Below are 21,217 nucleotides of genomic sequence, written 5' to 3'. Positions count from 1 at the left end.
TTATGTACAATACAGTTGTTTTATGACATGAGTCACACAAAATACTCATTCGTAAAACTAATATATATCACTTTAAAAATAGCACGTCAAACTTCAGTTCTAACACGGTTTGTTCGAGAGCAGTACTAAAATTCGTACAGCTTTTACAATACGTCGCAGATTAAACAAAATCAGCACAAACATGTTTGTGTACTTTGTGAAAAGAGCATCTTTTTTAGGAGTTTCAACTGATCTGTGATCTATTAGTGACGTGCATTGTGAAATGAGTCGATAATAGTTAGTTGAAACGTAATTTTTAAATTCACGATTCAAAATGTTTTAAGTTTTGAAACGGAAATATGAATTTGATATCAAAAATGTGTTCTGTAATAATTTTAAGAAGAAATTGTTAGTGATTGGTTGTTTTTTTAACATAAAAAGATAAAAGATAAAAATGAAGAAACGTAAAAAAGATAAGAAAGTTCGCGTTCGCTTTGATATGAACACAACAGTAAGTTTTTAAATACAATATACTAGTAGATAGGTGATTAAAAATAAATTAAACGATAATTATAGTAACACAGAATCAAAAGATAAAAAAATTGTATTTATCTTTCTTCTTTCGACAATTCTTTTCGATTTCTCTAAGAGTTAATTATTGTGATCATTAACAAGCTTTTTGTTAAACAGTTCTTGAGTTATAAATAACCATTAGAGAAAAATTTACAATCAAATATTTTTATGATAAAAAGTTTTTTTTATTTGCGTCAAAGTTACAATCAGTTCAATAAATTAAAATGCGTATTCGAATATAAAATAAAATATAATCAATTATTTATAGAAATAATTTTCATAGCTGAATTACTTTTTGGAAATATAATTCAAAATCGCTAGAACATTAAATGTCTTAATCTGAAACAATCAAATTTTTTTTTTTAAATATTAAAATACCTACTAGCTTTAGCACTCGAATTCGTCTGTGCTGAATTTAAAAATCTCAGTCAGCAGCCTATGCTATTCCAAACAGTAATTTGTATACATTTTACATTATATTTTTATTTATTTTTTTACCTATGTACATTTTTTGTTATAGTACATATTGTGATAAAACTGTTTGCCTATTTTTTAACGTAGCAGAAATCCCCCCCCCCTCATAAAACTGCGACGTTTCTAGCCGGTACTGCCCACTGAGACGGGTTCAGATTCATCTACTCTAAGTATACAGTTTTATCATCTAGATCTGTTTCATCGTTTTGGAGTTATCTATTTAAAAAAATCTAACTATTAGATAGAATTTATAGTTTGATGTCTGAAACTCGTCTGATACAATCCGTTCAAAAATAACTACATATATCAGTTATGGAAGCCGTCCGTGGCTCATAAATCAGCTGGGTTTACACCGCGTCATGATATGCTTAAGATTTCTTTCCCGTCAGCCTTCCCTATTGTCAAGAATGCTTTGTCCCGTTACGAGTGATGTGTAACACGTACTCAGATTTCTTACAATTTTTCAGCGTCACACAATACAAAGATGTTAGAATTGTGTTGCAATAAATATGTAAAGGTCTTTATTTATTTTTTTTGTTTCTGTTTATTTACAGCCTGTTTCACAATGTCCAAATAAGTTCTGAATCACCTCCTTGGAACTTATTTGTCCAAATATTTTGATTAACTTATTTGTTAGTTAACCAGTACTTAACTTGAACATTGTGAAGTAAGATCCTAGATTACTAATATGTTACGATTACTATGTATTGAGAGAAATAAGCATAGATCGAGACATCTGAAAAACATATCGCTATTAAAAATAATGGACATAGGTATGTTTTCATACAATTTTTTTATCATTGAAAATGTTATAGCTCATTTTTTGTAAGATTAGTCGTAGATTTCTAAGACCAAAATACCAATTTAAAACATATCTATTTTCTGTGCAAAAAAAAGGGATGACGATATGTTTTATACGAATACTAGCTGTCGCCCGCGACTCCGTCCGCGCGAAGTTAAAAAAAAATGGGGGGGGTTATGAAAAATAGACGTTGGCCGATTCTCAGACCTACTGAATATGCTCACAAAATTTCATGAGAATCGGTCAAGCCGTTTCGGAGGAGTACGGTGACGAAAACTGTGACACGAGAATTTTATATATTAGATTGTGATCTCAGAAATTAACGGTTATTGAGTTTCCGGTCAACAGTACGTGACAATATAAGGGTGTAGTATAACAGTTTTATCAACAATAATGAAAAGGTTGTATATATATTTTGGTACTGATTTTTCCGCAGTGGAAACTCACGGTAATATTTTGTAACTGTCAAACTCACGATAAGTAATGATATTCAAACGTAGAACCTTTTGTTTATCTACCACTACCTTCTATTTATTTGATAAGACGTTCCCTCAGTTATATCCAACCCTTTGATCTGTTCGTACATTCTTTTATTGTTAGAATTATACAGTAAAGAAAACAACAAAAGTAAGAAAGAAAATTTATTTAAATTATCCTTTATTAATTTATTGTGGTACTAGTACTCGTAGTTAAAAATTGTACATTAAAGTCAGATTTTAAAGAAAGGTATGTATAAATATTTACCCAAAAAAATTAAGTATCGTTTTGTTTTATATAAATAATACTTAATTTGGATGTAAAAATTTACAAAACACGTTGTTTAAGTTACTCATTAGTCGAGTTTTTTTTAATCAATGCAGTATTTTTTAAATTCATTCGGAACAAAGAAATACAAATCGATTTTCTTAATTATATTTTAAAATTAGTGTAATCTAACAAAACTATACAATAAAATTGGAGTATTTGTATGTAATACTAGTCGTCGCCCCCGACTCCGTCCGTGCGGAATTGAAAAAAAACACAATAAGTAGCCTATATGTTCTTCCAGACTATGATCTACATCTGTGCTAAATTTCAGCGAGATTCTTTGAGCCGTTCTGGAGATACCTTCAAACAAACATCCATCCATCCAAACATTCGCATTTATAACATTAGTAAGATTAATAAAATTTCATATATTTAATGAACATTATGTATTTACTAAGCTTATAAGGAATATTAAATTTTTAAAATGTTTGTCTGTCTGTCGGTAAATTCGTGTTTCTTCTGGGCAATCAGTATCGGCAATCCAAACACCTGAACATTTTAATAGAGCCTTAACTGGAAGGTAACTGATAATTGCAGGAGTGACTTAGGCTATTTTCTTTTTCATTCTCAAGTCGCGGGCAACCGCTAGTATAGTTACAACAGGAATCTACATTTTCGTGTTTTTTTTATAAATTTACGATAATCTAATAATCACCATACTCTAGAGTTTTAATTAATTATCTAGAAGTCTAACTGGTAATTAGTACGTAATCAGTATAATTTGTATAATTTATTATTAATTTTATGGGGACTACATAGGCTGGTTTTGAAAATGTTACGCTGTTTCTTGATGTCTCACAATAAAATTAAACAATAACACTTTTCTTTCTGTCTGTACCGACCTTGTCTAAAGATTATAAACTCAAGGTACATTAAAGTGGAAGCCGTACATCTGCATAACTATAAGTGCAACAAGATCTTTTATTGATTAATTTAAAGCCATTCCTTTGTTTACTTCCTAGGCCTTGTTTTCATTACCTTATAAATATTACGATAGGTATAACACTATCTATGCCCTTGAAAATGTGTGTGCAGATTGTTAAGAACTATTATAGGTTGCTTTAAGACATTAATACTTACGCGAACTATATAAAACCTGTAATACTGACTCTGTATCCCTACAATCTGGAGAAGGATACGAATCCAAATTCATCCATTTTATTAAAATTATTCCAGCTGTTTCATTATTCAATAGGTCATAATAGAACAGACTTACGTAAAATCTTCATTGTCGTAGTCGTCATCATCTCTCTGGCCTTTTCCCACTCACGTGAGGTCGATACACAAGGTTTTATAAACCTAAAAGTATTGGCTTAATTTATTACGGTTGGCCGTCAGCCTGTCGTCAACCATACTTCATTATCATCGTCATCATCATGAATATCATCATAATCACCATCATCTAAAGTATTATTACCTTAACTTGTTATAATAAATACCTCCACCTCGATCTACAATCATACATACACAAAATATTATCCTCCCGTCAGTCATAATGAACAAAAACACCATAAATATGCCTTCATGTTTTAGATGTCCAACGCACTAAAGATTCCTCCGAAATCTTTTAGTTCCAGGCAAGAATGAATCGGGGGTCCAGGGAGGAGCTCCTGGGGAGTTCCCAGGAAGCCCTCAGGAACAGCCAGACCGATTTACGACAAGTCTACGAGAAGCCGCTCACAAGAGAGGAGAAATCGTTTCTACTGAATGCAGATCGGGGAGACTACGCTACTGTTAAAAAGTATGTAAACCGTCATACACGGACTGTTTTAAATAGACTGTAGCGACAGTTTCAGTGGTTGCTGAGCTATGAGCAGTTAATATTTGCCATACACAGACCATAAATTATTATTATGGATGTTTCTTAAAGAAGGTATCTACACAACAGCTACATATATCTGTATGAAATTTGGCTAATATGTAAATCATAGACTAATAAGTTTGTTTTTCTTACTTCACGGCGACGGAGTCGCTTGCTACAACTAGTATACAATAAACAGTTGACACACGTGACATTACGACTGGCATTAAATCGGCACGCTGTTCCGCTACTGAAGCCCCGCGTAATCCTCTCAGATACCAGGTCAAAGTCACTGAGTTAACAATAATACTTAAGTACCGATAAAGTGTACTTAAATGAGATGGAATTATGCTTCATTCAAAAATAACAGATTAAGTTTCAGTTCGAGCTTTTCATGTCCAAGGACAACAGTATAAATGTTGTACTTTCCTTCTGTTTAAAAAAAAACAATGGTAATTATTTCATACATGTGTTTTGACACTAAAATCTCATAGTCAATAAATAATACCGCAACATACATTATCATCATCAACCTACCATTAATCCTATGGAGGGTCGGCACAGTGTGTACCCTTCATACATCTCTATCAGCCGTCATATCTGAATTTACCCCCTTCTTACGCATATCCTCTTTCACACAATCCATCCATACTTTCTTTGGTCTTCTTCTACCTTTATAGCCATCCACATTCAATCTTATCTTATAAAAACATACCTTATATTTTCCTTAAAAAAAAAAAAAAATTCAACCTTTTATGTACAATACAATTTCTTCGTATACGTTAGAAGACGGGTCAAAACATATAGAGATTTAAAAACTTTCACATTTGTCACTGGTCTCAAAAGCCGGATTAGAATCGTATTGTAGTAGCTATTTCGGCGTATAGGTATAAGTCACTTTAAGTCACCGGGAATCACTACAAGGTCCGCTTTAATCTTGTTTATTTCTACACATCACTGCGTTATCACTGACCGTGCCCTATATACTGTACTTTATATATTGTACAACATTTTACGTTGCCTTTGTAGTCAAAGGATTGACAATTTCAATAGTTTACGAAACTAAAGATTAAAATAGACTATGTCGTCATTGGATTATTTAAAAATACTTCACCCTTGTACTTTTTTTTCTTTAGATTGATAGACCAGTACGCTTCGAGTCCGGAGATACTCGACATAAATTGCGTGGACCCGCTCAACAGATCTGCTCTTATCGCCGCCATCGAAAATGAAAATATTGAACTGATAAAACTTCTTCTGGCATCCGGTATCAAAGTTAAGGTAATGCTTATGTCATATAACATTTAGTTAAGTGTGTAACATCGAAAAAAAAATTAAAAAAATCATGTCCGATTTCAACAGGACTTTTACTGAAAGTTAGGTTATGTTTCCAGGAGTAACTTAGTCTATTTTTTATTTCACACGTATGAAGTCGCGGGCTGCCACTAGTTACATATACATAAACATAAATTCCTAATTGTATTGGGTGCCCACTGAAAAACCTTTAAATTGATAACCCTTTCTTTCTCTTCAGAGATATAGAGATAAGTATGTGGCAGGAAGATATAGATTGGTCAATTATAGGAAATACAGCAGAAGTACAGCCCCCAAGACAAAAATAACATTAAAACGTTAAAAATATATGGAATCTACAATAATATTATTTTCATTGCACTGTGTACTCTTAAAAAAAGTTACTCAATAACAAGCAATTGCTTAAAATAAGTAATTATTAATTTATTCTTTATTTTGTTGCAACACAATACCAAAGCCTTCTAGAACAAAAAGATATATCAAATAGATCAGGATATCCTAAAAAAGATATAATTCTACATTTACCTTTGTATTCCTACGGGAAATCTTTCTATCAATACTTTGCATATTTGGTCGTATATTTTCATAAGTTTTGTGTTTTCTATCCACAAATCTCTATCTTAAATATGATTTATTGAGACTTGTATAAAATAAAGTTACTTTTTCAGATACAACTTTGACTTAAATGTTGCAATGAATTTTCAAAAATAGTATTCTACTACTATTTCTCATTTTATTTATATTACTTATAGTATCAAGTTAACGTTTTATCAAATACTAGCTTTTACCCGCGACTTCGTCCGCGCGGAATTAAAAAAATGCACACAAGATAAAAAAGTTCCTATGTCCGTCTCCTAGTTCTAAACTACCTCCCCATCGATTTTCAGCTAAATCAGTTCGACCGATCTTGAGTTATAAATAGTGTAACTAAGACGACATTCTTTTACAAATACAGATTTATTTTTATTATATCCACACAAAAACTCACGCCTGTAACTCAAAGGGGTAGGCAGAGATCACGGACATCCATTTGACGTGGCCAAACGAACCTCCGCAATTCACTTTTCGCCATTTCGGGAGCAGGAACGTGACAGATTGCAAGCCGCGTCGCCTTCATTTTCTGCCGGGAATTCACACATACCTTTGAAATTTCTTTTTTTTGTTATGTACAGGTTGCATCACGATGTTTTCTTGTACCGTAAGAATGACGGATAAATTTACATATGTAAATCGAAAATCGAAAAACACTGGTACATGGCAAGATTCGAACCCATGACTTGCAGATTACAAGTCAAGTGGTTAACCCCCTGAGCCACCGACGCTCTATTATATCCATTTCCTAATTATAAATTTAGATGCTTCAACATATTATGACGTTATCTAGACATATTAATATTGTTAATTAATATTAATAATAATTAATATTGGAGTGTCTGTATGTCTGTCCGCAAGGCCGCGTTTGTTCAAGATAATCTCCGGAATGACTGGTCCGGTTTTGATGGGTCTTGTCGGGAAAGTAGCTGAAGCACGCGAGCATTAATATGCCCGCTTCAGCTAGGCAATTTATTTTCTGCACAGACGAAGTCGCGGTTGACCGCTAGTTTGTGATATAATATAAATAGCTATATGATAGAGCTATTAGTTTGGCAATCAAATTTTAATTTTCCATTAAATCGTTCATTTTAAAACCGATTACGCTCAACAATGGCGCAAGTCATTTCCAAATTAAGTAGATTGGTTCGGCCCACAACAATTTTATGTGCACGCCGCCAGGTATGTTATTTAAGCGAATTGGATCTAATTTTAATTCAGGTCAAGGTTCTTAGAAAGTCTGTTAAAAGAATAGGCTCTTACGTTTTATAGCTAGACTGAGGTAATCTTTTTTTTTGTTTATAATCTCTATTTTTTAAACGGGCAACACATTTGCAAGTTATTAACTGTCAATTGATATCAGTAGTACTTATAATATTGTATTAAAAATAGAAACGACTGAAAATTCCCTCAGAGAACATTTCAAATAGTCTTGAAAGGTACAGTCTTGATTCCGGCTTAGTGCATTTGAAGCTTTGTGTTCTATAAAAATCCCTACCGCTTTCTACAAATGAGGGCAATCCGCCTAATCCTGACTGAGATAAGTTCGCATATAACCTGTTTCTTTAAAATAAGTCAAAACACATACATATTACATAGACGTATAGACATAAATGTAAAAAGCCTTATTCATTTGCGCAAAAGATTATGTTAAGATAATTAAATAGAGTACATATTAATGAGAATCAAATTCTAATAAATGTAGTAGTTGTTTAAAAATTATATTGTAAACAAAATGGAAGTTTATTACAAACATAACGAGGGTATTAAAGTTTGTGTTTTTAAAATTATAATTTTATAATAATCGTTAATATTTATGACCACTTTGATCCATATCCTTAAAATATATGAAAAAAATATGATTAAAGAATCACGCTTTTAGCGTAGAATTTATTTACTTTATACAACTGTGCATCAGCTACCTTCCCGTCAAAGTCACGTCAAAATCGATCCAACCGTTCCTGAGATTGCCTAGCCTAGATTGTTCACGGCCTTTCGAACAGACATAAAAGAAAAAATCTTATGTTTATCGTTATCATAAACATATGATATGATTTTTCGATATTACATAGAGACATTCCAATTTTATTAATATATATAACACGGAATATATTACGTTTCAACTAAAAGTTTTTTGCGGACTCATAATCCACTTTAGAGAGATATTTATTGATTTTTATACATTGTAGTCTGTGTTTTGTCAAAGATAATGTAAGATATGACAACTTGTTTATAATACAAATGTATCCGCAGTATAATTCTGAGGTAACACGGAAATATAAATGTTGAGTATTATTTTACTTATACACGTGGTTGTGTGTACATTTTAATTAACATAAGCCGCTTGTTTTCAAATCCAAAGACATTATTATGAGAGATTCATCCTTCAGTAGGCCGTGCAAAGGTTGAATCTAATTGCATTAAACTGATGCCTTTGAACAAAGTCCTTATGCAACTAAATAAGTATTACCTCATATTAATCAATGCGGTTCAGTTTTTATTTATTCTTTTATATACTACTAGATGTCGCCCGCGACTCCGTCCGCGCGCAGTTAAAAAAAAAATGAAAAATAGATGTTGGCCGATTCTTAGACCTACTGAATATGCTCACAAAATTTCATGAGAATCGGTCAAGCCGTTTCGGAGGAGTACGGTGACGAAAACTGTGACACGAGAATTTTATATATTAGATTTATGTAATTAATTTAAAAGCACGGACTCAGGTCAATTCTAAAATTTATGCATTTACCAGATGATCATCGTTCATTTCAGGCAAACGCCCGAAACTCGTTCACTTGTTTAGTTTCAATATTTAGGTAATTCTAATACATAGTGAATGTCGACAAAAAGCGAATAAATATTATTTTATATTTTTAAGATTTATTTATGTTACCATCTTTGTTGAACGTTTGTCGCGTTGTTGCCGCAATAGGCGCCATTTTTCTTTTTTACATAGAGTTATGTTTATAGGACGCACTATTGCATGCGATCAAAGAGGAATACGTGGAAGCGGTGGAACTGCTGCTGCAGTGGGAGGAGGAACACCACGTCCCTGGTGAACCATATGTGAGTCAACACTAAACCAAATGAATCATAATGAATTTAAAATAAAGTAGCAAATCGGTTAACAGGAATACTGTTGTCTTAATTAAAAAGTTGAAGTACGGCGTCTAAATAACTTGTAATATTACAGAGTTATAAATCAATAGACATGGCGAATAATTAAATAGTCTGTATTGTTATAGAGTTGGGAATCAGTAGACAGTTCAGCGGCAACGTTCACGGTTGACATCACGCCGCTGATCCTGGCCGCGCACCGCAACCACTACGAGATCCTCAAAATTCTGCTCGATAGGGGCGCCACCTTGCCCGTGCCACACGACGTCAAGTAGGTACAGACCTTTCCTCAAAAAGACCCTCACATAAGTACCCTACCACTTTATTGACAAACTATTTTTAAAAGGAACTAGGGATTTTTAGAAGTTCGGTCACTTCATAGTTGGTGAATAGCTCGTTTGCCATACTTTCATGAAATAAATTCACTTTGACATTGAGCATTAATTGGAATATTGTCCAACATATTGTAAGTAGAAATTTACAATACGACAAGACATTTACAAACAGTTGAACGTGATAGATATCATCACTTTCAACATTGTGTAAGCTGTTGTTATGCAGGTGCGGCTGCGACGAATGCGTAAAGTCGCAAGAGGAGGACTCGTTGCGGCACTCACAGGCGCGCATCAACGCGTACCGCGCGCTCACAGCGCCCTCACTAATCGCGCTCTCCTCCGCGGACCCCCTGCTCACCGCCTTCCAGCTGTCCTGGGAGCTCGGTCACCTCAGCAGGATGGAAACTGAATTCAGAGTCGAATATAAGGTTAATTTAAAGACCTTCTAATACATTTTGACATACTAGGAAAACCTTTTTTATATGATGTTCAAGAAAATGGAAACTAAAAATTTTTGATTAGGTTTTTGTTGATTAGGTTATAACTGTTTGAGACGAAACATAATCATTTAAAAAAATGCTATCTTAAACACTATAAGTGGGTTTAAGTTTTGTTTTTTTACAACGTGGAAACTCGATTACGAAGAAATAAACGCAGAAAGTCAAACTTCAAAGCGTTATTTCTCAAAAATTAGAATTGTATCTCCACAGTACCAATATTAGTAGTAACTTGACCATCATTTTGGCACCAGGCATTAAGACAGCAGTGTCAGGAATTCGCGACGTCCCTCCTGGATCACACGCGCACGTCCCAGGAGCTGGAGATCATGCTCAACTACAACCCCTGGGACCTGGACTGCTGGGAACCTGGCGAGCGGCAGACGCTCGGACGTCTCAAACTAGCTATTAAATATAAACAAAAAATGGTGAGAGAAACAATTTAATTTTTTTATCACTTAAATCGTGCATATAAATCGAAAACTTATCCACTCTTTCAATGTCAAAAAAGTAACTCAAAATCCTGGTGGAACTATAACGGTTTTTCCATACAAAATGGGTTTTAGATACTTTAAAATAGAACTGACTACGACACTAGCGCCGCTCACAGCGGACCAAATAAGTTTGTTGTACTATACGGTCTTTGGACAATATAAAAATTAATTGAAAAAAACTGAAGCATACAGCAGTGTGAAAACTATATTTGAATGGAGCTTGAGCCCCGTTCGCACGGGCGCTTTCCTGACCCGCTCTAAAAAAAACAAACGCATTTCCATATATCTGTTCATACGGCATTGCTTTTAAAAGGTGACGCTTTTTACTTCCTAATCACTGGAAGCTTTCGCCCGAGTAATTAAGATTGAAAAAAGAGTGATTTTTAAGCGTTCATCGCTCGAGAACCGCTATCGCCCATAGATATCGGTGTTAAAAAAGCGCCCGTGCGAATGCGCTCTTAGGATATCTTAAAAAAACACAGTCGTTTGTTTTAATTTAGTAAAGAGAATAGAATGGATAGTAAGACTCTTTATAAAAAGTGTTTGCGTGAAATGAAGTTAGAACGTTGAGTTTACAAACTTAGTAGGAATAGAGTGTAAACTAACGTTATATATGTTTTACTGCTTTAAACACTACTAATAAAGTTTTATTATTTTCAGTTTGTTGCTCATCCAAACGTACAACAATTATTAGGAGCCATATGGTACGAAGGTTTACCTGGATTTAAACGGAAAAATATTGTCGGACAATGTGTACAGGTAATATCATATATTTATGCGTCAGAAAACTTAAGAAAATAGACATAGAGAAAATAAGGATAGACACACAGATGGAACAAACATACAATGAGACAGTCTGTCGAGTCAGAGTGATAATGTTACCAATCTAACTGTTGAAACAAGTTCACATCACTCTCATTTACACTTTAAAAAACTAGACAACACTACACATGCTTCGGCAATGAAAACGCGCAGTAAATATACAATTGTAGAAAAAATCTAGATGTATGACATTAAAACAATTAACAATTCCTATGAACATGAAATGTCTGGTCCAAACATCTGTGAATGTTTATATCAAATGTAGACGCTTATGTTTATGCACGCCAATCTTTAGCTCGTTTAATCAACACAAAAAGCAATGTATACTATTTTCATCGTTTTACCGTCTCGTACAATAGTTTGTTTATCAACTTGACAGATTTAATTACATCTACCAAACATAGTAATGGCACAAAGACAGAAAAAGACACTGCCGTAGATGGACTGTCGTGATATTTTTATTGGAACATTTTGTCATTGCTCACTTTTTCAAATATTCAACCGAAACCCAGAGAGAGTACCGAATATTGGGCCTAGCAAAAATATTTATGGCATATTCCTGCTAGGCCCACAATAAGGTCCAAATTTTGTTGTTAACAATTGAAAAACCTTGTACTAAATTTTACATAATTCACGATGATGATACAAAGGCGATTGTCACATATCGTGCTAGACACACTGGTACTGGTTTAACAGGCGTGCATTCAAATAGCTGTACTGCATTATCTACTGCTCTGCCTCTATACTGTAAAAGTAACATACCCTGACCTTAAACTACTGATATTATCTTTAACTACAATTTCCAAAGGCGGAAAGTATGATAATAAATAAATCTAGTTTATTTCTATTTTATGGTACTTTTACTATCTTATTTGCGCGTACATTTAAAGCTACTGTGTCGTAAACTGCTTCTAATTTTCTGGGTATGTATAGTATGGACTGTTTACTATGGAGGATGGAGAATAAAATTGTTAATATGTCAATATCTTTTATGTTACAAGATAGTAAATGAGACAGCGGCCACCTAATAATGCTAAAATTATGACACAAGAGTTAGAAGGTTGTATATATTTCTTGCCTGCTTTTAATAAACCGAAGAAAAGTTTAAGTCGCAGAAAAACATTTGAGGCGTATTTTAGAGCCGTAAGAATTAGTTTTATATGTTCAAATCGTATCATATCTATTTAAATATAGGTTCATTATCATCAGCTCACTATACGTCCCCACTGAGGGGCTCGGAACCTACCACAAGTTAGGGGTGATTAGGTCATAGTCAAACACTGACCCAGTACGGATTGACTTCACACATATCTTTGATTTTCTTCTCACGATGTTTTCATTCACCGTAAGAACGTCAGATAAATATAAATTATATAAATCGAAAATCTAAAAACACATCAGTGAATGGCGGGATTCGAACTCAGGACCTGCAGACCTAATTCAAATGCTTAACCCCTGAGCTACCGACGATCCTTATTTAGGTTGGAAACTTTTAAATAAGTATTTATTCTAACTATGTTATTACAGGTTGCAAAACTCGGTTTCATGTTCCCTGTGTATTGCACCATATATATGTTGAACCCAGACTCGGAATACGGCAAATTCATGAAGAAACCATTTGTCAAGTTCATCTGTCACAGCTCTTCATATATGTTATTTCTTTGTAAGTATATATTGACTAACATGTGTAGGTATTCTATGGAAGGAAATGTGGAAGGTCTAGTCAAACGGTGAATTGACACAGGCTGGTTATAACGATGATGATGAACTTGATCTTCATGGTTAGGTTAATAACTGTCTTGCTGATTGACATTCGATAGTATTAAGTTTTATATCTTCAATCGTGTCTGCCCTTTAATAGTCTGTGTGTCCGCCAATGGTTATTTAAAAAAAAATTATGGTCTTTCAAGGTCTTTACTTCACAAAGGGCTCTATTACTACGCGTTCATATACAATCACAGTATCCTTTCTATGTTGTGCTTTCTTCGCAGCTCTTCTTTCCCTGGCCTCTCAAAGGGCAGAGTTTCTGGTACTGGAATGGTCTGGAATCCGCTGGCTTCAGGAATTGGTGGCTCATTGGAAGGCGCACGAGAGAGGCGCACTGCCAGGCCTCATCGAGTTCACTGTCATCATCTTCATAGCAAGTAAATTTACAATTGTCAACATGCTCTTTGAGATGTACAAAATGAAGAGTCTGAAGACAAAAACTAAAGATTAAATAAGTATTCCCCGTCTTTTAGAAATTATTGGGTTATTTTCGAGATTTTTGATGCATAGTGATATGTCTTCATAAATCAATGTATATTCCCAATATCCCATTGCTGTATAATGTTTTCCATCAAAAAACTAACAGGACTGATTCAAATTTCTTTAAAAACTCAATCAATTTTTAAAACCATGCTGGCTACGCATGTGTCTGAATTTAATATTTTTTAAACACACTTATTTGTATAAAATCTCATAATTTTACCTTCGTCGTATATTTTAGGTTTAATATGGGCTGAGATAAGATCACTTTGGGAAGGCGGTCTCATGGAATACGTTAGCGATCTGTGGAACATCGTTGACTTTATCACGAACATGTTTTACATCGCTTGGATCAGTTTACGTTTCTCGTCTTGGTATATAGTACAGGTAAATCAAATAATCATATGCTATTTTAATATACAAGTGTTTCGTCAGTACGAATTATTAACGTATTTTTTAAAGCGAGACTATCGCGCCGGCCTCGATCCTTGGTACCCGCGCGAGCGTTGGGACTCATTCGATCCGATGCTGCTATCAGAGGGCGCCTTTGCTGCTGGGATGATCTTCTCCTTTCTCAAGCTCGTCCATATCTTCTCCATCAATCCATATTTGGGACCGCTTCAAGTATCTCTCGGGCGTATGATCATTGATATTATAAAGTTCTTCTTCGTTTATATGTTGGTGTTATTCGCTTTTGGATGCGGTAAGTATTAACTTCAAAAGTTATTTTTGAATTTACCATGGTAACTGAATCTGGAACATTTATATGTGTGGAATTATTATCAAATTGTTTTTTTTATATAATTATAGGTTTGAATCAACTTCTGTGGTACTACGCTGAACTGGAAAAGAACAAATGTTACCATACTCCTAGTGGAATACCTGACTTTGACAATCAAGAGCGTGCTTGTACTATTTGGAGGCGATACGCAAAGTATGTCATTTCCTATTTCACTGATCTAATAACCCTTTCTGTCACTTTTTTTTTAAACTTAAAACTACTACGATGTTCATTGTGTACTGTTAAAGTAAGTAAGTTTTTTTAATTGTGTAATTTACTTTCTTTCTTCTTATCTCATTCCTTTGTTTTGATAGATCCTGTATTTGGAAAAGTTTCTATAGGATAAATAACTGCGCTCTCTCGATTTAAATTATTATCACATATTTGTCATGTTCCTTTTTGTAATTCCAGCTTATTCGAAACATCTCAATCTCTGTTCTGGGCGTCTTTCGGTCTGGTGGACCTGACAACCTTCGAGCTGACAGGCATCAAGAGTTTCACCAGGTTCTGGGCGCTGCTCACCTTCGGCTCGTACTCCGTTATCAACATCATTGTGCTGCTGAATATGCTTATTGCTATGATGTCAAACTCTTACCAAATTATCTCGGTACGTCGCAGAAAATATCTAATTAATGCATGAATCTCGCTATTTCTTTATCGTTTCTATTATATTTTATGTTGCAATAATTTTTCTCTCTTCCAAACTTTTGTGGTGATGTGTTTACTAATAGTCAATTCATGGTTCTGATTAAAAACTTTTGTTGTAAAATGTAACTCATTAACACTGACGCCGATGACACAAGCCTTTCTACTTTTGTTGTACTATCGTTGTCATTCTATTTCAACTGCTTTTTCATACTATTTGATCAGGAACGAGCTGATATGGAATGGAAGTTTGCGCGAAGCAACCTCTGGATGTCTTACTTCGAGGATGGCGATACTGTACCTCCACCGTTTAATATTGTTCCAACTCCGAAACACGTCAAAGGCTGGATTGAACGCATCTGCTCCAATCGGGATCGGGGTTCTATTATTGTAAGTGCTCAACATAAACCTCATAAATTATGCCTTCCACATTTTGATGTCCTCCTTATCAAAACTTACCTTTTGAATCTGAAAAACGAAAATGATTTGAAAATTAAAATTAAAAAAAATGAAAAAATAAAAAAAATCTGTTGTCAAGAGACAGTTATAACCGGCCTGTTGCATTGCAGTTTATACATCAAGAATTATGAGTATGACATAGACTCTAAAAGACACGAAAATTATTTTTAAAACGCTGATTCTCATAATAAAAAAATAAAAAAAATTCCAGAACAAATCTCGTGAGAAAGCCCGCGAAAGTCACGAGGCGGTGATGCGCGTGTTAGTGCGCCGCTACGTGACGGCTGAGCAGCGGGCGCGTGACGATGTTGGCGTGACGGAGGACGACGTGATGGAAATACGGCAGGACATATCTACGCTACGCTTCGAGCTCATCGACATACTGCACAACAACGGCATGAAGACGCCGAGGGTCAATTTACAAGATACCACAAGTAACATAATTAATACATTTTTTGTAACAGGAGACAAATAATTGATTGGCGGTAGTTTTCGGTTTGGTATTTGACTAGAAAAAGAGATGACAGGACAAGGGATTAGATGAATCCAAAAGCACTTCGTATCTTTTGTTGCATTAATAAATATTTATTGTAGTAAGATTCAGAGACACAATTTACTTTTGTGAATCCAAAATAGTAATAAGTTTAAAATTTTGTAGTTATAAAAAACCTACTTTATTTTACTGTTAGCCCATTTTTTTGTTTGTCGTATTTAAATGGCATGTATCCTTGCAGTATCTGGTAAGAAAGGCAAGGTGATGGAGAGGAGGATTCTCAAGGACTTCCAGATCGGTATAGTCGAAGGCATTATAAAGGACGTCATCTCCAAAGAGAGCAAGCCCAAAGATGTGTTCAGTCAAATCGCTAAAGCCATCGTACGGAAGGGTAGCACTGAAAGGTAAAAACTTTTAAATGTTTTAATTTATAGAAACCAACGAATCCCTGGAACGTAAGACAAAATTGGCATATTTGTAATTTTTTTTGGTTTATACTTAATAATCCAGTTGTCATGCACATTTGATCTTAAATTATTTTCCACATCATAAATGTAAAGTTCAGTAAGCATGGTAATCTCGACAAAATTACCAAACCTAATAAATTGTAATTTTTTCCTAACTGATTGTATCAAATTTCCATCTTAGTAACACGTACAAGCATATTTTACTCAAATTCTTTACGAAAACCCAAACTTACACATTTTAATAAAATCAATATAAAAAAATCTCTAACAGTAAGAAACGCGATTGGAACGCTCTGGTTCGCACGAACACGACCCGACGAGATCCAATTGGAAGGACTTCAGAGGCGGACACTAAACGCAGCCGACAATCCCTCAGGCTGCATATTTTGGACAACGTGCAGGCCAGGACTATCGATCCACAGAAACTACTGGGTAAAAAAAAATCGCATAAAGACAAAAAATATTCTAGGCTCAGTTTGAAGTCAAGTAAAACTCGAAAATTACTAAGCAGATCACATAGTATCAATAGATATTTGACTTAACGAGTATTAAATTAAATATTGCAAAAAATAAATAATGTCCGAATCCACTATTTGTCAACCTATAACATAATTAAAGTAATTTACTCATTACAGAGTATAATCCGAATCTATCATCGGTGAATCCAACTGCAAGAGTTGCGTACGCCAAGTTCATGAGAAGCAAGATTAAATCGGACTTCACAGAGAAACAGAAGAGAGGCTCGCAAAGTGACGTCAGTCTAGAAGATGAAGTGTTTGAAGCGGCTAACACGACTGCCTCTAATAGAAAAAGTGGTAAATAACGTACATATTTAACCCTTACCTAGAAACCCAACCATAGCAGTTCAACAGGCAGATATTACGTCTTTCCATTCTGAACAGCCCTATCCAATCGCTAAATAACATTAAAAAGACCGACCTATAAATATCATATAATAACCATTATTAGTAAAGTAGTCATTGGTAACTTGTTTTGCCATAGCAAGAGAAATGAATCACCGTTAGTTTCCGAGACCAACATCTCTGTATACAACATACCGTCATCTCTGTCACTATTTTTGACAAACCAGAGATAACATGTTATAAATAGAGATTTTGATCTTATAAACCCACGGTAAGTAAGATAACCTCAATTTGAAGAGTAGTTATTCTGTTTACTAAAATTTTAGGAAACATATCCTTGGATAAACAACCATTCAAAACATTCATGAATATATTTATAGTTTCAATATACATTCGAAATAGTTTTACGTTTAAAAGCATTATTTACATAATCGATAGGAGAAACTCAGTTTGCATTCTACAAAGATATTCGTCTTAAAAGATACAAAGTATTTCGAAATATGAAAACCGGATAAACTTTAAAATAAATAAGGGTTTTACGAAAAGAGTGCATTCAAATTCCCTTGCAAATTTTAGGTACACTAAAATGTAAGTCACAACAGAAATATTCTGAAATTCATGGGATTCAATTGGATTACCACTAGACATTTCAATAGCGTTTCTTAAAGTGTGATGTGTGTTGGCTCAACTTGAGACTTTCAGGGGTGTCCACGAAAATAAATAATGATCTTAATTAAAAAATTCTAAAGGTTCCAGTGGAAAAATCCGTTTAAAGATTAATTATAACGTATCTAAAATAAAGTTAGGATACTAACTGAACGAGGGACGCAAGAAAAGAATTGCAAATTCTAGGTGCCAGAATAGAATAGAATAATTAAATCTAGAGTGTAGGGTTCCGTCAAATACTTCGCTTCCCTAACGGCTTCCGTAGTCAAAAAAACTTTCTTTTAATATTCTACTACTTCCATGTTATCTGAAAGTCACAATAAGTTAGTTACAATACCAAAATTATCACCAGGTAAAACATTCCGAGCGAGAACACCAATTCCAGAAACTTCAGATGATGAAAATATAAAGCATACTGAAATTAAAGTAGAGGCTGACATCGAAAGGAAAGGTAATGTCGTAGTTGAAATTATTTAATTTTAATATTACGAAAGATCCGTTCCTATGTAAACGACGTAACCTAAATTAAACTACGTTTGATTTATGTCGCTTATTTTCAAAAGCTAATAAAGTAAACACTGAAATTTCATTCGATCTTAGTAATACATACCTTTAGAAAGCATTATCCTGACGACATACCCAAATTGCTCACCAGCCCCTTAGCTATCAAATTTAGATAACTTCAACATTTACAACAAATGAAACAAATATGTTTTGTAAACGAAAATACCGTTTCAGACACAGAAACTGCAACAGAGCAGCCGAAAGAAACAAAACAAGAGAAACCAACAACCAGTACAACAAAAGAGGATACTACTGATAAAGCTTCAAAATCATCGAAGGACCATATCATTCAAATAGAAGAACCTGAAGGTGAAAGTCCTACAAAGAGCTTATACATTACGAAAGAAGAAGATTCTAATCTTCAAAAACCAATACAACCAACGCCAAGTAAAAGTGAACCAGCAGAACAAATTCTATCAGCAACCGCTTTAGCGTCGCAAGCTAAGGATACGAAACCCGAACCGAAGCCATCTACTACAGAAACTAAACCAGAAACATCAACGGCATCTAAACCAGCAGAATCAACTGAACCAAAACCGAAGGCAAAACCAGATCCTAAACCTTCAGGTTCTACAGAGGAACCAAAGAGTAGTCCTAAACCATCGACGAGTGCTCCAAAACCAGCCAGTAAGCCACCACCAATGGGGGACAAAGGAAGATCTAAAGTAACAGGGAAAATCGTATCTGGATGGCTCTAGATCAAAATATGAGGATTACCATTGACGTATTAGTGAGACAAAATATAGCAATAACTAGAATATTATTACTAAATACTAGATAATTCTATGAATCGAAATACCACTAAAAATAGATTTGAATTATATTAATAGATTGGTAATTCGCAAAAAATTAAAGTGATTGTGATAGAATAATGCAAAATATTTGAAATAAAATGGCTTTGAATATTTCACCATTTGAAAGCATGGGTCGTATTTATTAACCTTCAGGTGGGTATAGACTAGAGCATTTACTTGTAACAAAACAACAAGCCGCTCTATGATATGTTCTAGTGTATCACACGAACCAGACGTGCTTTGGAAACTATGCTTTTATACATAGAAATGCTTGAGTAAATGTATATCTCTAGTGTATATTCACCTTTCGCGCACATATGTGTGGTTGAAACACATTTGTGTGTTATTTTGGTCTCGTAATTTAATAACCGATCTATTAATATATTCACGCTCGGTTTCTGAAAGGCCAATAGATTACAGTTTCAACTAAACCCCAGCTAATCGTCGTTTAACATAATTTGGGTTGATAGAACACCTTTTTACGGTTAACGAAAAACGTTGATTTACCTTTCTATATGTCTTTCAGAAACCGTATTTTAACTTTTGCCACTGACTATCTCATCACTAACGTAGAGCTTTCCACTTTATCAATTATTTATTAAATTTCCATAGTTTATAAAATAGTTATTTATATGAAGCAATGAAGAATGTAGGAAATTTTCAGTATTAACTTTCAGCTTGTTTTCACGTCTTTGTTCTGCATCTTGCCGTATTTTTTTCTTTTCAACTTGTGTACTACTATTCTCTTTTCATACTTCTAAGGTAAATTTATTTTTTGCTTTGGTATTTTGTGCTTTTGTCGCCAAAAACTCACATTCTAGTCTTTTCATTAACATGTGCTTATGTAAACAATTGCATTAGGTTTATTATTACTAAATACAATTTACTTGTCACTTATATTCATCCATTCCTCAGTCACTATTAAATCAACTTCCACTATATTCCAGTCTTGTTATTTTATTACCAAATCGGCTTTTTTAGTCTTCTGGGTTACAACTAAATTTCATATGCAAACCATTCTTCATACGTATGGCTTAAAAATTTAAGATATGCATAAATTAAATGAGTACTTTAGAAAAAACTTAGTGTTAAGTAGAAATTAAGTTGAAAAAGTTGGTATTTGCATTGCAATTTACTCGCTGCTTCAAAAATTAAGTTGCTAGATTTAAATATATAATTCTTAACTGCCATTAATTTGCAATTATAATAATTTATTGTATTATTACTAGATTTTATGGATATTGACAGTTTAACATCATTTACTTGATATTTGTAACTCTGAAGTTATCTTGGAAAATACATGTTATGCGGAGTGAGTGAAATAAAAGGATACATGCAAACGGGTGTGAAAGAATTATGTTTGCATGTTATTATGTATTGCCAACTTCAGGGTCACAAATAAAGGAGAATATTAGATGAAAAGCTATATTTGAAATCGCACGATCAAATTTGTCAATTTACGTTCACCTTACTAAAACATGATATTGAAAATTAGCTGCTAAAAGTATAATTAATTTTTTATATAATGTATGTTTTAATTTAATTAATAATCTGCTGTCATAGTTTGTAAATGTTTGATTGTAATAAAACGAGTTCCTTTTACGTTTAATGTTTTTTTTATTTTATACTAGC

General features: G+C 33.9%; 1 protein-coding gene across 1 annotated transcript; it reads left to right on the top strand.

Moving 5' to 3' along the window:
* The first annotated feature begins 415 nt into the window (after nt 1-415).
* Nucleotides 416-19,637, top strand: LOC106712436 (transient receptor potential protein). The gene is made up of 21 exons (XM_045683614.1): nt 416-490; nt 4,207-4,376; nt 5,573-5,717; nt 9,312-9,407; nt 9,587-9,729; nt 10,020-10,221; nt 10,545-10,718; nt 11,445-11,543; nt 13,134-13,269; nt 13,598-13,750; nt 14,095-14,240; nt 14,316-14,556; nt 14,664-14,787; nt 15,046-15,241; nt 15,505-15,669; nt 15,950-16,172; nt 16,473-16,635; nt 16,970-17,130; nt 17,334-17,513; nt 18,580-18,678; nt 18,966-19,637. The coding sequence occupies exons 1-21, from the start codon at nt 434-436 to the stop codon at nt 19,487-19,489; spliced, it is 3,597 nt and encodes a 1,198-aa protein (XP_045539570.1). The 5' UTR covers nt 416-433; the 3' UTR covers nt 19,490-19,637.
* Nucleotides 19,638-21,217: the final 1,580 nt, after the last annotated feature.

The sequence above is a fragment of the Papilio machaon genome, chromosome 22, assembly GCF_912999745.1.
Source record: "Papilio machaon chromosome 22, ilPapMach1.1, whole genome shotgun sequence".
NCBI classification, from domain to species: domain Eukaryota; kingdom Metazoa; phylum Arthropoda; class Insecta; order Lepidoptera; family Papilionidae; genus Papilio; species Papilio machaon.
The sequence above is the reverse complement of the archived record's forward strand: the minus strand, read 5'-3'. Positions and strand labels throughout refer to the sequence as shown.